Raw genomic sequence first — 15,072 nt, forward strand, 5'->3', positions numbered from 1 at the left:
GAATATATTTACAACAGAAAAGTTCCCCCTGATAAGTTGAATTTCATCTGGATAACCTGTATAACTTTACAGTTACTGTCCCAGTCTATACCATTACTTAACTCACCAGATGGCATTCTCTGAGACTTAGTCCTCTTCCCCAAATTGAAATTCATGCAGAATTCAGTGCTGAGGTGCAAATGGTCAGTGCGATCCAGGATGCGATTCAAAACATAACCAGGGTGCTGGAGACACCACACTTCATAAGAATATTTCACAGTTGTGAAACTTTTTGATTGCACTTTGTGTAAGCATTAAAACCTAACACAGGCAGTAAATCATTTGAAACTCACTTGGTCATTAAAATGTTAAATTTCACTATTAGCCTTATTCTTTAGAATTGTAGTTTTCCCCCACATTCAGCAGGCCAAGTCTAGCTGATTAGTTATCTACAACATGCCCACATTTTAATGACACACAGACACACAAAGCATTTCAGGGAAAAGCTGTGGTCTGCTAAACAGTTTAGCAGGAGCTGTTGGCGGTTTACTGTTTTCTTGCTCAAAGCTCTTTGATGGGAGTTTTTGATTTATTCTTCGTTAGAGTGCTTTCCCGTCTCTTGCACATTTAACAGACAAGATGATAAAAAAATAACCCTAAAAACAACAATATGTAATCCCCTTGAAACAAGGAGTCTTTGACGCTGCCTTCACAGTATTAGTTTATGCTTAATCATCACATTTCTGAGGTTTGAAAAAAAAAAAGCCTGCACATTTAAAAAAAATACATTTATGTGTGATTGTTGTCATATGATTTGAAACTAATTCTTGCTATATGTTTACAATGATATCTACATTTATTGACATCCTCCACTGCATGCACAGTTACCTGGCTCATCCATGCATGTATAATGTGATCTCAAGTGAACTCTGTACGTAGTAAATCTACTTTGACAAGTATACACCCAGTCAATTATCTGTCAGGGCAGATTAGTGAGCAAAACTACTGGTGCTCAGTCACTACATTCAAAGTGTAAAGTAGTTAAAGCAGAATGACATGTGCTTATTCCCATTTTGTGAAATCACATACTTTTGTTCCTTTACAGGTAACATAGAGAAAAGCTAAACTGCATTCTTCAGCTGTATTGTACTACATTACCTGTTACATCCAAGATCTAAATCTTACATAATAAATATATTATGTAAAAGACTGCACATGGATGTGTTACTGTGTTATAAACACAATATTTCGCAAATGTTGTGGACTTTTAAAAAAACTTTTTAAAAGATTCATTACTGCTAAAATAGCAGCTTACTAATAAATGATTTTAAAAAAAACAATCTTTTGGATTGGTGATGATTATTGGATATATTCAGAGATGTCCTAACTGTATAATAATGTATATCTTATCTTAAATATAATGTAAAACTACATATATAAGACTGGGCTTTGTGTATTTGCACCATGAACTACCTGTGCATTTAACAACCATTAAACTACATATATGCATGTTGTGTGCATGTTCACACGTGTACTGCACGATTACTCTTGAGAAGTTTTCATGCTTATATACAATTGAAAGGCTGAAGAAGCAGTTGGCTCGGTCCCTAATATGCACAACAGCACAATGCTGCAAGAAAATTTGCAGCCGTACTGGTCCTCCATGCATGTGTGAGCACTTTTACCTGACTTTTTTTTTTTTTTATGTGTGTGTGGTGGGGGAGTGTGCAGTGGTTGGCTGCCTGATGCGGTGGTGCAGGTTTCAGTGTTACACAGGCCGGGCCCAGTGCTGCAGGTTGTCCGGTAGGGTGCCTGCCGAGCTACAAGCATGCTGTTGATGTCAGGAGCAGAGGAGAGGAACGTGAGGAATGGCTGAAAACTGACGGTGATCTCCCGCAAGGAAACAAACCGGGACACAAACGTCCGCTATGTTTAGCTGAAGACCTGACTGCCCCCCGGACCAGCCTTTCAGCGACGCACTAACAAGCACTGCTAGTGTTTTTCTTCTTCTTCTTCTTTTCTTTTACAGAGGGGGGGATTATTTAATGGGACAGCGAAAACGCAAAAAAACGCAAGGTAGGCTACCGCTCCTGTCGCCAGCAGAGCTACTTTTATTTTCACGGACTAATACGACACACGGGTTGAGAAATGTTTCCCACCAAGGTAAACTGGCCGTCTTCGAAGGCAGTGTTTGTGTTCTGAGCTAGCTAAACGCTTTTGTGGGTACATTTTTTTTTTTTTTTTGCTTTTTGTTTTGTGTGGTCGGGGTTGTGAATGTATGAAGTGTTTGAACCGCTGGGGTTTGTTTTGAAAAGCGTCGGTTAGGCTTCACCTCTTCATGCCTCACAACCTACCAAACCACATGAGAAGAAGACGACGTCCGGAGTAGATTAAACCGCAAACAAAGGCCCCACTTCTTTCCCCCCCCCCTCTCCCGTCGCTGCCACCTGAACCGAAGAGGAGAAAATGCGTGTGGATCTGTTTTGGGTCTGTTTGTGGTGTTTGCTTCGCCCCGGTGCCACCGGTCAAGGGCAGTCGACGGCCGTTTGTTCGCTCTCATGCAGCTGCGATGAAGATGGGGGTGCAGACTGCTCCGGGAGAGGGTTGACCGCCGTCCCAACCGGGCTCAGTACTTTCACCTACTACCTGTAAGTGACAACCAAGCATCCACGATGAAACACAAGCTGTTTGCACACTTAAAAACTGCCTCATAGTTTACTGTACTGTGTTTACGACGTAAGTGAGTGATGGCCATTGAACATCACCGGGTAAACTTAGTGCAGATGGAGGGAATGTCCTGCCGGGGATGTTAGGACTTCAGACTTAGAAAAGCTGACCTGTTATCTAATGCATCACAACACTCAAAAGCTTGGCGTAGTTCAGAAACAAATTATACACAGCTGAATCTTCAGGACTTATCAGTATTATAGCGTCAGTATAACAGCACAGCCTCCATTAATGTTGTAATGACATGTGTAATGATTGTAGCTAATGACTAACTAGATTATCAGTTATTGTTTAAAACAGGGAATCAGCTGATAGATGGATCTGCATAAGTTGTTTTCAGAACAGGTGAATAAAGTCATTTTTAAGCAGAGGGTGAAACATTTTGCTTGGTTTGCCACTAAAAGTGGTTCCTTATAAGAAAATATCTACTACTAATCATAGAGTGAAAGCAGTAGACACTGAGAAGTGAAAGATTTATGATGCTACTATTAAGCTTCCCACGATACATTGATTTTGCAATACTTGATCTAATGCAAAACTTTTGTCTATGGTACATGACAACATAAAGGAAAAAGGAAAACACACTGCAAAGAAATGAAATACACATATTTACCTATTTCGATTGTCATGGTTAAATACTGCCCAGCCTCAGAGGGCCATTTCTAAAGTAGATTTGAACTCGGTGATGTCTGACTTTTGCCACGATCAATGAAATGTTCTCCAGTGGGGTGGCTGTGGCTCAGGAGGTAAATTGGAAGGTTTTGTGGTTCGATCCCTGGATCCCACAAAATACTGAATCCAGAGTTACCCTGATGAATCAGTCGGGGGTGAATGTTGGGTTACAAGTGTTTTTATGAATGGGTGAATGAGGCTTGTTGTAAGAAAGTGCTTAGAGTGTTCAAATTGAGTAGAAAAGCACTACAAAAGCACCGTCCATTTAGTGGCCAAATACAGTTAAAGTTTCTCTTGATTTTTCCTTTACCTGAACCATGTTAAGTCATCTGTGCAGATTGCATGGACAGTCTATGTGGAAATATTATATTTATACATTGGTTTAGCTCCTGAAGTGTAAACACAAGTATCACTAATATATTTAAAATAAATCCTCCAGGTAAAGGCACAACTTATCCAACTGTTTCTCCTAAGGTTTTTGTGGGAAAAATGACTGAATCACAGAGTAATGTACCAAGTGCTGTGATCACAAATAGGGCTAGATTTGGGTGAGTAATGCATGGATGGTAGCCAGTAGTGTCTTGTTCCCTCTACTGTAAGATTGAAACAATAAAATAAGGAGTCAAGCCTGTTCCTTTATCACATTCTCACAGCAAGTCTGGCTATGTTTAACTGCTGCACTCATTTTTACAACAAGTTGAGCAAATAGAGACCAGGTAGGTTTGGTCTTTTATGGAGCGGTGCAGATACAGTTGATGATTGGCCCACGAAGAAAATGTTTGTGTCACAACTTCTGGGTTAATCACAAACTAAAGTAACTCTTTAGTCACTGACTCTGCCAGTTCCCGCGTGAAAAACACACTTGAGCTTCACACAGACGAACAGCCATTTCAAGTTTTGGCCTTGTTAAATGCGCAAAAGTGCATGCAACTTTCACAAAAGTGTAGAGGCTTGTTTGTTGAAACCTTTGTGCTGCTGTGCTGTCTCCGAAGAACGGCGGCCAAAGCCCTGCTGCACCAGAATGGACAGTGTACCACTTGAAATTCCCATTGTTGAAGGTGTAAGGTGAACTAAACAGAGGGGAAGTGGTTGCATGGCACATGAGGTTTACAGCTGAACCTCTCGGCATACTTGCTCCTCTGGGTAAAAAAAAATATAAAAGGTTCACCAGTATATTATGACATCTGAATTACAATATGGTGCAGTGTTTTCACAGAAAAACACTGCTGCCCTCCATGCTACTCTGTTGGCTAATTTTATGCCAAAATGGAAAACACTGTGCTGTTTGCGAGCTTGTGGCGTCCTCGGTTCTCATAGTTTGTCCTACTCATAGCAATCTAAATGCTCTGTGACACATTTTAAACCGCTTAATGGATTCATTTGAGACTTAAAGTATGTGAAAGGTTGCTTGTCCCTCTCTCTTTTTTTCCCCTTCCTGGTCTCTTGAACTTTAGTTGTCCTCTCTTACTCCCTCCATCTTTTGTATGTAGAGCAAGGCGGGGGGGTGGGGGTTAAGGATCATGATGGATTAGTGAGACATATTGCAGCTGCAAGGGCTCCTTCTCTCGGGGCTAATGCACCCAAAATGGCCCGCTGAAGTGTAAAGGAAATGTCTCATATGAGCGTTTTGTCACTACAGTAAGGGCCATTTGTTTATCATGTGTGTGAATCAGAAACACTCCAAAAGTAGAAACTTCTATATCCAGACTGGTGAGTGCCAGCAACAGGAAAGAAGGTGTGTGAAGAAACAAACACAAGTGTGCTCGCTCACAACAGCAGATTCAGCGCCCAAAGGTAAGGAAATGATCTCAATGTTGTGGAATAGAGTATCGTTGTCATGAAGGAAAAAATAAACGTGGTAATGGGAGACAACGCATTTTTACAATAAATCATGTGACAGTGTTGGCGTGGACTCTTACCTTCAGCCCACAGGGGCTTGAGTTTTGGCTTCTATAATGGAAACAGGCCTGTCACAGAAAAGCAGATGGAAGAAGAGGCCCCTCAGCCAGTGACAAGGCAAACACTCTTGTAGTGTACCTGTCACAGAGTCCCCACATAGGTTTCGCTTTTGCTGCAGTGTCTGCACAAACGTGTGTATTTTAAGCAAGCATAGAGGCATTGTTAGAGCTGATATCTCAGTAATGTTAGGTCCTTTCATAGTGTGAGGGCGCCTGAGACTTGGGAGGGTGGCGTCAGGGGTCTTGTACTCTGCTGGTGGAGCTTGCCGACTTCACCACTGGTGCCCTCAATCCATTTTTAACTGAATGATACTTTTGTTCTTGGTCAGCAGAGGTGAAAGGAGCCAGTTAGTAGTTCCTGCTTCCAAACAGGATGAGCTGTGGATGGAAGAATATCAACGTCCTCTCTGAGTTCTTAACACTGAGCTTTTTTGGCATACCTATTTCCCTCCTTTCCACCTGCAAAGCTTCAAACATTCAGAGATTTTTAAGAAATTCTCTACAAAACTCTACAAGAAACTCAGGGTTTCAGATTTTTTACTTAAGTGTCTGGTCTTCTATAATGTCAAAGAGAGATAACTGGAAGAGGTTTCAGGGTAACTCAAAAGGATGTGAGACCACATCCTTGAAAATGAATCTGTGGCAGGTGATATGCAAATGACAGTCTGGCAAATCAGCTTAAGGGTGGCACTTAGGTAATATGGTGGATGTTAAATGCTTGGATTCAGCTGGCTCTCCAGTAGATCTCTTGTCCTGTGGATGGACTTGAACTACAGCTGTTAGCCTGGTAGCTTACCCACCAACTAGTTGGTGGATTAAGTACTTCAATACTAAAATGAGTCGTCCAACATGCTTTGTTGGCCATTAATATACCAGAGCCACCAGTTTGTCTCACACATACACATGAAATGCTTATCATCATGTTGTCTATTTGCTGTCGTGCTAAATTATTGTGAAGTGCTCTCTAGCATTAATCTAATTGTATGTTTTGTGTTCAGTGTCTTGAACTGTTTAACAACCTAATTATATGTTATGAGTGAATTACGAGGCTCCACATCACTGATGTAATGGAGTCATTTGTGAAGGGTGATACTTACTTTTCTTGTAAAATAAGTCAACCAGTGAAGTAGACTAGTCATTTAAAATTCTCAAAAAATAATTAATTTACTAGATTAAAGTTTAAAAAAACCCCCAAAAGTTCAGTGGAGATGTTTCAACTCTATTTGTTTCCCCCATAATAGTTGCAGTTGCTTTTAACTGGGTTCCTTTATTTTAATATTTTTAACATTAAATGACCAAACCTTTTATTTAAATTTTTTTTTGGAGTGTTTAAGAAAACATGAATGATTCATGGCCACATTGCCACTGCAATTAAAATTTTTTACCTGAAATTGTGATTCGTTGTTTATTTTTTTTAATCACTCCAACAGCATTTGCAAAACTTGACAATCAGTTACTGCCCTGTGCAATAGTTTACAATATAACAGTTTAACTGCAGTGTTGCTGTGCAACCTGCGCCATAGCTCAGAGTAATGCCCTCATAAATGCCATTGCATATCTTTATAACAGGATGGGCTATTGTGCACATTTTCAGTTCTTCTTCCAGAAATTGGTAGTTCAGTAGTACATTAGTTACATTTAATCTATTGTTCTAAAAGCTGTATTTTATTTTTCCTGTAGCCCGTTAACGACTGTCTGACACTTTATTGGTTCTAACTTTGCTGGGATAGAGTTCGACTCTCCCTTTACCTTTTAATTTCTGTAATTTTACACATTTACTTCTTACAGCTTAGGTAATGCTGACAGATTTCTTTTTACCACAGCAGCATTTCTTTACCACTTATATATTCTGTGAAATAATGTTGAAAATGCTCTTCTCTTCTTACATTAAGATTGAGTGTGTAGTTCATTGATTAAATGTATAGTAAAACTTATTCACAGTGAGAGAAACTGTGTATAGTGTATAGATTGTGGCCCACAATTTAATTTGAGTTTGACATCCCTGCGGGAGTGGGTTGAGATCTGGTGACCGTGGAGGGTGTTTGAGGTTCTCATTGTCATGTTCAAGAAACCAGTTTGAGATGATCTGAGCTTTGTGACACGGCACGTGAAGCAGCAACCAGAATATAGTCGGGGCCTTGACCACGTCTGCATACCTAATTGCATTGAGTTGCTGCCATGTGATTGGTTGATTAGATATTTGTGTCAATGAGCTAGTTGAACATGTGTCTTTAATGAAGTGGCGGGTGGGTGTATATTCACCTAAAAACCAGAGCAAATAAAATGTTGTTCAGGTCAACATTTGAACCACCATTGGTGTGCAAGGATTTTGAACTGTAGCCATAGCAACAGGTCTTCTGATTATGCTTCGTCACAGTTTAGCTTAAATGAAGCCAACTTAACCATCTGCTTAACTTAATAATAGTGTATTAATATTATTAATAAGTGCTATTATGTGTTTTTCAATGTATGTTATATAGCATGCATTTTCCATGAAATAAGGTTTGTCCTAATAATTTTCTTATAAATGGCAGTTGACAGCATTGTTAAAATAGTTGTAATTATCGGTTAATTCTTAGTCCAGTTCAGTGGAGTGGAGGGTTTCAGAGGCCTTTAGCCACGCAACTGCTCACATGCAAGCTGCTCTCTTCTTTCAGCCCCTCACTGAACAAAGTAGACAAGGTGTGCTTGTGGTTGGAGGGCTGCTGGCTGTTGCTATATTTCCGCTTCTTTATTGGGTAGTTTTGTGTTTTTTTTGAGGCCCACAAATAGTCGCTCATGAAAGCCAGTGGCTGTTGGGTGACTTTAAGAACTTACCAAGAAGTCCTGCAATTTGTTTGTCACACAAACAAAAACAATAACTTGTTCAAATTTGTGATTGTTAGAGGCATCACGAGAATGCCGAGTCTATGGGGATCAATCCCAGCTGACAAGCCTTTAACAGCACAGTTGAAATTTTTCCATACTCATGTGTATTTGAATCAGTTTTTGGGGCAGTTAATGTCTTCTTTATGTAATTGTGTGGCATGAAAGCATTGCTTAGCTTTTGCTGTGAGTATGTCATGAGGGTATCAGGCACTGAAGCAGAGTATATTTCCACATTTTGAAAAAACAAAGATCTGAATTTAAAAATATTTACCCAGTGAATGACTATTTTTAAAAAGTCAAATATTTGTATAAAGGTTTCTACCATTTTCTGCTTATTGTGCATTTCTTTATCTAACTGGTGGAAAGTGTCACACATGGAGAATGAAGTAGATCAGTCATCAATCTACAGATTGAGGAAAAAGGTGGCACAGTGTGCTCCAATAGTCTGTATGTTTTACTTTTTTGCTCTTACAACACAAGATCTGGAAAAATCTGAGATCTAGGAGCATATAAAAATGCTTTGGATAGGAGTTAATTTTCATATCCCAGATGTCAGATTGTCTCTGTCGCACTTTTGTTTTTTCTTAAATCTTATTTAACTATTGTTCAGCTTTTACTGTCTCACTGCAAGTAATCATTTAATAGTAAATACTGACAATATTCATATTTAATGCCAGATTAAAAAAATAATAAATTAAGTAAAAGGATTTGGAGAAATGTTGAAGTGCCTCACACAACCCCTTTTTTGTGGTTTTTGTTTTGGCTCTGTCATGCAGGCTTGATTTGTGAAGCGCTGCAGCGATTGTTTTCTCTTCCGGTGAAGTGTCCCACAGGAACCGATGACCTCTCGAGTTATTTTACAGTAGTTCTTGGCATCTTGGCCTCAGACCCTAATTAAAGTCCTTTCCCGGTTCCTATTTATGTTTGGTCAGACAGCTAGCTCTCTGGAGAATCAGCGCAAGTGCTTTTTTATTTCCTTCTTATAAGTCCTCTTGTTCTCTCTGAAATTTTGTCACACTGTTTCCCAAGAGAGCTGAATCATGTGGTTAAAGGGGCTGAGCAACAGTTACACCCAGTAGTTATCAGGTGTAAGTACTGACATGTAAGCTTGCTGTTAAGACTTTGTTTGTGGTAATTTAGCAGTTTTTATACCTGTACTCAGTTTGAACCCACAGGCTGCAGGTTGCAGACCTGTGCTTTGTTTAATTTCTTAATCTGCTGATTTTAAAATGATGCCAAAAATTACCTGAAATTGGCTCTAGGTCACAAATAGCTATGTTGGTTTTTTTTTTTTTTTTTTTTTATAATTACTTGAGAATGTAAGAAGTTTCAGAAATGTTTTAGATGTTTTAAACAATGTCTGTGTGGGTGCCAACACTTTCAACACAGTTTTATATGTAGTATTTCTGTGTTATGGCAAGCGCTTGCTTGCCTTGACCCAACTTATCTGACAGATTTAGATTGCATTTTTTTAAGATCCTATGTTTTGACTTTAAGAATATATATCCCTGCTTCACCTTAGCTCTCCATATTTTCCTCTTCTCTTAGCACATCTCATACCTTTCTCAGATTATCTCTTTCCTCGCTGGCAAAATGAAGCCAAACAGCACACGGGATAGAAATTTGCAGATACCTGTTTGTAGAAGCGTTTAGGCTTGTCACCATTTATCACAGCTGCAGTTTTAGTGTCCTCTTCAATCTGTCTTAGCAGGGACAGGCCAGGACCTTGATGAGTAAAGCAGCCAGGCACAGTGGGAGGGGAGGAAGTGTGATAGAGTCATTCAAGCCTCCTGTACTCCCCAGAACGGCATGTGGTTTAGGCCACTCAACAGTCTGCGTGGATGATTTAGTCAAAAGGTTAAAAAATGTGGTTAAGGACGTATCCATCTGACCACTGCAGCCGTGGTTGGGGAACACCACTTGAGATGTTGTCAGTGTAGGAACAAAGCCATAAGGACTGTTGATACAAGTGTTTTTGTGTCTATATAGTCTATATGGTAACTGGATAACCAGATAAATGGAGATGGGACATGCTGTAGGTTGCAGGGATGATGAGGGTTCTGTCAGGGCCTGCCTTTTAAGGCTTTTGTGTGTGTTTGTGTGTCTGCCTGGCTATGTATCTGTGTGTGTGTGTGTGTGTGTGTGTGTGTGTGTGTGTGTGTGTGTGTGTGTGTGTATCTGGGTCTGCAGAGGAAGAGCAATATGATCCTTGTAAGATTCAGGGGCCCACACACAAGGTCCAAGAGAGATCTGGCAGTGAAATTCAAGATGGTCACTCAGGGAGTGAAAGGAGTGAGAGGGGAGAGAGAGCGGGGTGCAGGGGGTTGCTTCATTCGCGAATCCCGGATGTTTTATCCCTCTCTGTTGTGGATTGATGTCTCTTTACACATTAGGAGTAGGCATCCAGACGTGATATCCGCAGTAAACCCCAAGACATCCTTTTCCGCTCTTTTATTCTTGGAGACGCTTACTTTTCATCACCAGCTGAAAACAATGTACTGCCAGTTCTAAACACAATAAAGTCTTACTTTTAAAGTTAGTATTATTATTATTAGTATTATTATTATTATTATTATTGTTATGTAAACACAGGCTTGCGCGCGCGCACACACACACACACACACACACACACTCACTCACTTTAGGTTTGGTGGGGAAGCAAATCAAGTCCTCTGTGCATATTTTTCATGCTGCTACATGCCTATCTTTACTTGTTGATTTGAAAAATGAAGATCCCTGGGGCTAAAGAGAAGGGCTTTTTCAAGGGTTTTTTTTGGTTGAAGTTAGAGTCATGCAGGCACAGTCAAAGATAGAAAGCTGCCATTGGGGACGAATGATCTAACGACCCTATTGTTTGTGTAAATAGGCTGCAAGGGCAATCAAAATCTTGCATCACGGTAATATCTCATGTCTGCATGTTTAGTTTATGTGATAAAATCAGGCTTCATAGACAGATGATCTCACGTGGAGGCTATTTTGCAACTAAGCAAAACTTTATTTTGAGTATTTTACTATTTAAATCTAGGGTTAAATGAATACTTTACAGCTGTTGAAAATGAGGGGATAACTATAATCAACGTAAAAGTGAACACTTGGAAAATTAGTGTAAAATCAAGCCAAAAGAAAAAGAGCTTAAAAAAAAAGAGTCTTGAATGAATGAAAAGTGATCTTTGCAAACGTATCAGTGAACTGAAACAAATTTTTTTCCTGTTTCCACAGTGACCTGAGCATGAACAACATCACTGAGCTTCCAGCATACGTATTCAAAAACTTCCCCTATCTTGAAGAACTGTGAGTACATGCCAACCCCCCCCCCCCCCTTTTTAAATGATGTATTTATTCTGTACAGTGTTGACATGAGGGCTGGTCTTTATGATACGCACCTGGGTATTTGAGCTTGCACTGTAAAGTGCACAGAGTGTGCCCTTCCTCTTAGCTGAGGGAGATAAGCATAGCATTAACTGAGGTTACGAATCACTCACCATTCACGAATTGAGCAAGGGCATTAATAAAAGGTGCAGTAATGCTCAATTAAAAAGGTGAGGTAAGGCAACATGCATTGAGGCAACGATCATGTGACATCCTGTGTGGATTTTTGCTTTTAAGGGATTATCAGGGTGGCAACAGCACATCTGTGCTCTGGGGCTTTGTTGGAGTGGAGTTCCATCTAATCTTCGTGGGTGTTATTTCTATGCTCTTTAAATACTTCGCTGTCTGGCTCGGCGCTCCTGAGTGCCAGAGATAAAAATCTGTCTACCTGGTATCAGGTAACACACAGCCCCGAGAAAAATGACCAGCGAGTGAACATACTCGGGCAGTTCCAGCGCCACTTGACTCGATGCGGTTGTGTGTTGTTGTTTTTTTGTTGTTTTTTTCCAGCTCCTTGTGCATCTTTCAGCCGGCAGAGTCTTCATCGAGTGTACCACTCCAACCTGCTTTGTGGAAGGGGCAATTTACTTTTCATCATATTGTGTGTAGGAATGCAAGGCAGGAAGGAAGAGGGCAAAACAATGGTTTCTATGGAAACAAGGCCAAAAAAACCCACCCAGTCTCGCTGCCACTTCTGTCTCGTCTTAGATCATCAAAACTGTCTGACCGCCGTTGAGCTGTGTGTTTCCAGAGAAGGCATTTCCAGGGGTTTATTGATAAAAACCCTTAGCTCATTTTTGTGTTTGTTTAAACCCCCCCCCCCTTGTTTTTTTGTTTTTTTTACATTTCTTTCTGGGAGCAAATCAGCAGTATCAGTATTCCGTGAATTCTGGTGGACGACTGTTTCGCTTTAGGGCTTCAGCAGTGTCAGTGAACCAATGCATGGGCCCTGAGAGTAAAAACAGGGGGAGAAAGAGATCAGGAGGAGAAGGGAAAAAAAAAAAAAAGTGCAGGCCATCCCTTTACAGAACAGGAGCACAGAAAAGGGAGGAATATTCCCTCCTTCTTAGTCACGCAATCTCCTTCACTCTTTTTCTTTCTTGCCAAAGGCACAACAAAGCTCAACAGACGTGATGACAGAGGTATTTTCTGTCTCCCTCACCGTTTGTTTATATTCTTTAAAGTAACCTGTGACTGATTGGCTCTCTGTGTATCAAGAGGGAATTGCGGTCAGCTGAGTCAGTCAGCATTGATATGTTTAGTTTCGTGACACAAAGATTTAAACATTAATGTGTTTATTATTTTTAGTCATCCTTGTTAAATATTTTTGGTTGCAGCTGCATGGCCCACATCTTTTTTCTCTTTTGTGCATTGAAATGGTTACATAAAAGTTTCTTTATTTCTGATAATTATAAGTTGCAGAATTTGGCATATTATTTTAGTAAATGTAAGCTTATGTATTTAGGTTTTTTTTAGTTTTTTTTTTTTAGTAAAGTTAATATATAACAGTGTAATGAAAATTGTTGAGTTATAAAGTAGAGATGGACCGATCCGATATTACGTATCGGTATCGGTCCGATACTGACGTAAATTACTGGATCGGATATCGGTGAGAAATAAAAAATGTAATCCGATCCATTAAATATCAAAAAAGCACCTCACAAAACTTGCGACATGGCGTAACTCGGCTCATAACCGTAGCACGTCGGAGCAGTGCGCATCACGTGATAGAGTGGCTGTGTGTATTTGTAGCCTGCTACCAAACCAGCATTTCATCTCTGAGGAAGTTATCCCAGAGAGAAGTAAAGCAAGTGTGTAAGTTCATCTCTGAATGTTTGTAAAGCGTTCCCACGTTAAGCTTAACAACCCATATATGGAGCGACTGCCTCTTCTTGCTGCTACTTCAATCATGAAACTGCTTAATGATCAGCTGATCGGCTTTTCTGTCGGGAGTCCGTCTCTCTTCTTTGTTTTTGGCCCACTTTGCACCAGAAAGAGGAAACCAGCGGCTGAACAACAGCAGCACGTTTAAGCTTGATAAGCTGTTGTTAGAATTTAGTTATTATTACTTTCTACACCAGGATCCTTTTCACGTAGCTGACTGCTGGTAACTGTGCAGGGGCGGATCTAGCAAAGTTTAGCCAGGGGGCCGATAGGGCATTAACAGGAAAAGGGGCACAAAGACATACTTTTCTTTCTTATTCTCATTTAAAATGTCTAGCTTTTAATAAATAATTATCTGAATCTTACACCCAAAGTTTTAATCTGATGTAAAATGTATAGAAGTCCATTACTGTATATAGTAACTGTAGTCTATAGTCTAATCTAACCTAGTAAGCTATAGTACTTTTTCCTTTGGGAAAGTACCATTTGTGAATTCTGCAATTCTGTTGAAGAAAGATGTTGAATCTATTTAATTATTCTTGAAAAATAATTTATCTGTGCATTTTTTTTTCACACTGCATCAAATTTAAGTTGATTACATCAATTAAGCGTCATGAGGTGGAGGGTGGGGGGGTGGTTCCCTATTTTTTTTGGGGGGGGGGGTTTGCAACCCTATTAGTTAGGTTGCTTAATATTTCTGCTAAGTACTCTTTAAAATACCAGAATAGGGAGGATGGAGCAGGTTTAAGTTTATTAGATTGATCAGTGTTGCTGAACTATGAAATATTTTGGGTGCAGTGTATTTTTTACATACAAGGTATAACAGAATAGTGTTGTTGTTTATTTAAACTTGAGTATGAACTTATACAAAATGCAGCAAGATATTAAAAAACAGTTTTATTGATTAAAACACACTATATCGGATTCATATCGGTATCGGCAGATATCCAAATTTATGATATCGGTATCGGTATCGGACATAAAAAAGTGGTATCGTGCCATCTCTATTATAAAGTATATAAAGAAGAAATGGTGGTTCTGTGATGGGGTTTACTCCGTATTCCTGCTTTTATAACATGGTTTCATTTCTGAGAAGTTGAAGTTCCAGCCACTATTGCAGGGCAGAAGACGATACGGCACAGATCACGTTCTAATTGTTATTGTTCACTATCAGATGATAAACCAGAGGAGTTCACATCCAAAACATAGGAGTGCGTCTGCTGTGTGTAGATAGGAAATGACATCAGGCCCGTATAATCACAGGTAACTGTACTAATAGTGGTGCAAACAGGTGTGCATTACACATGTGCGGGAGGGGGTCCTTGTTTTGATTTACCCACAGTGGTTTACCAGATAGAAAGTAATCGTATTGTTTTGATTTACTGCTACAAAACTGTGCATTTTCTAGTGAATTTGCTGTTGACAGAGGCAGACCTGTGGGAGTGGTATTGCACAAGGAAAGGATTTAGCCTTTCCTCAGTGAGATCCATCAAAGCCCTGAGGGGACATGTCCTGAATTCGCTTAAAGACGCAAGAGGCGGGGAACCTTTTTAATGTTGAGAAACCTGAACGATTTGTCAAACTGTGTTTGCGCGTCGTAATTAGCGGCTTGTGA

At 39.9% G+C, this 15,072-nt stretch overlaps 1 protein-coding gene across 1 annotated transcript in view; it reads left to right on the forward strand.

Annotated features, from left to right (window-relative positions):
- The first annotated feature begins 1,701 nt into the window (after nt 1-1,701).
- lgr4 (leucine-rich repeat containing G protein-coupled receptor 4) overlaps nt 1,702-15,072 on the forward strand; it is a 31,533-nt gene continuing 18,162 nt past the window's right edge. Inside the window, exons 1-2 of the mRNA XM_031748685.2 lie at nt 1,702-2,627; nt 11,424-11,495. Coding sequence (XP_031604545.1) covers nt 2,446-2,627; nt 11,424-11,495 — 254 coding nt within the window. The 5' untranslated portion in view covers nt 1,702-2,445. The remainder of the gene's footprint in view (nt 2,628-11,423; nt 11,496-15,072) is intronic.

The sequence above is a fragment of the Oreochromis aureus genome, linkage group 1, assembly GCF_013358895.1.
Source record: "Oreochromis aureus strain Israel breed Guangdong linkage group 1, ZZ_aureus, whole genome shotgun sequence".
Taxonomy (NCBI): domain Eukaryota; kingdom Metazoa; phylum Chordata; class Actinopteri; order Cichliformes; family Cichlidae; genus Oreochromis; species Oreochromis aureus.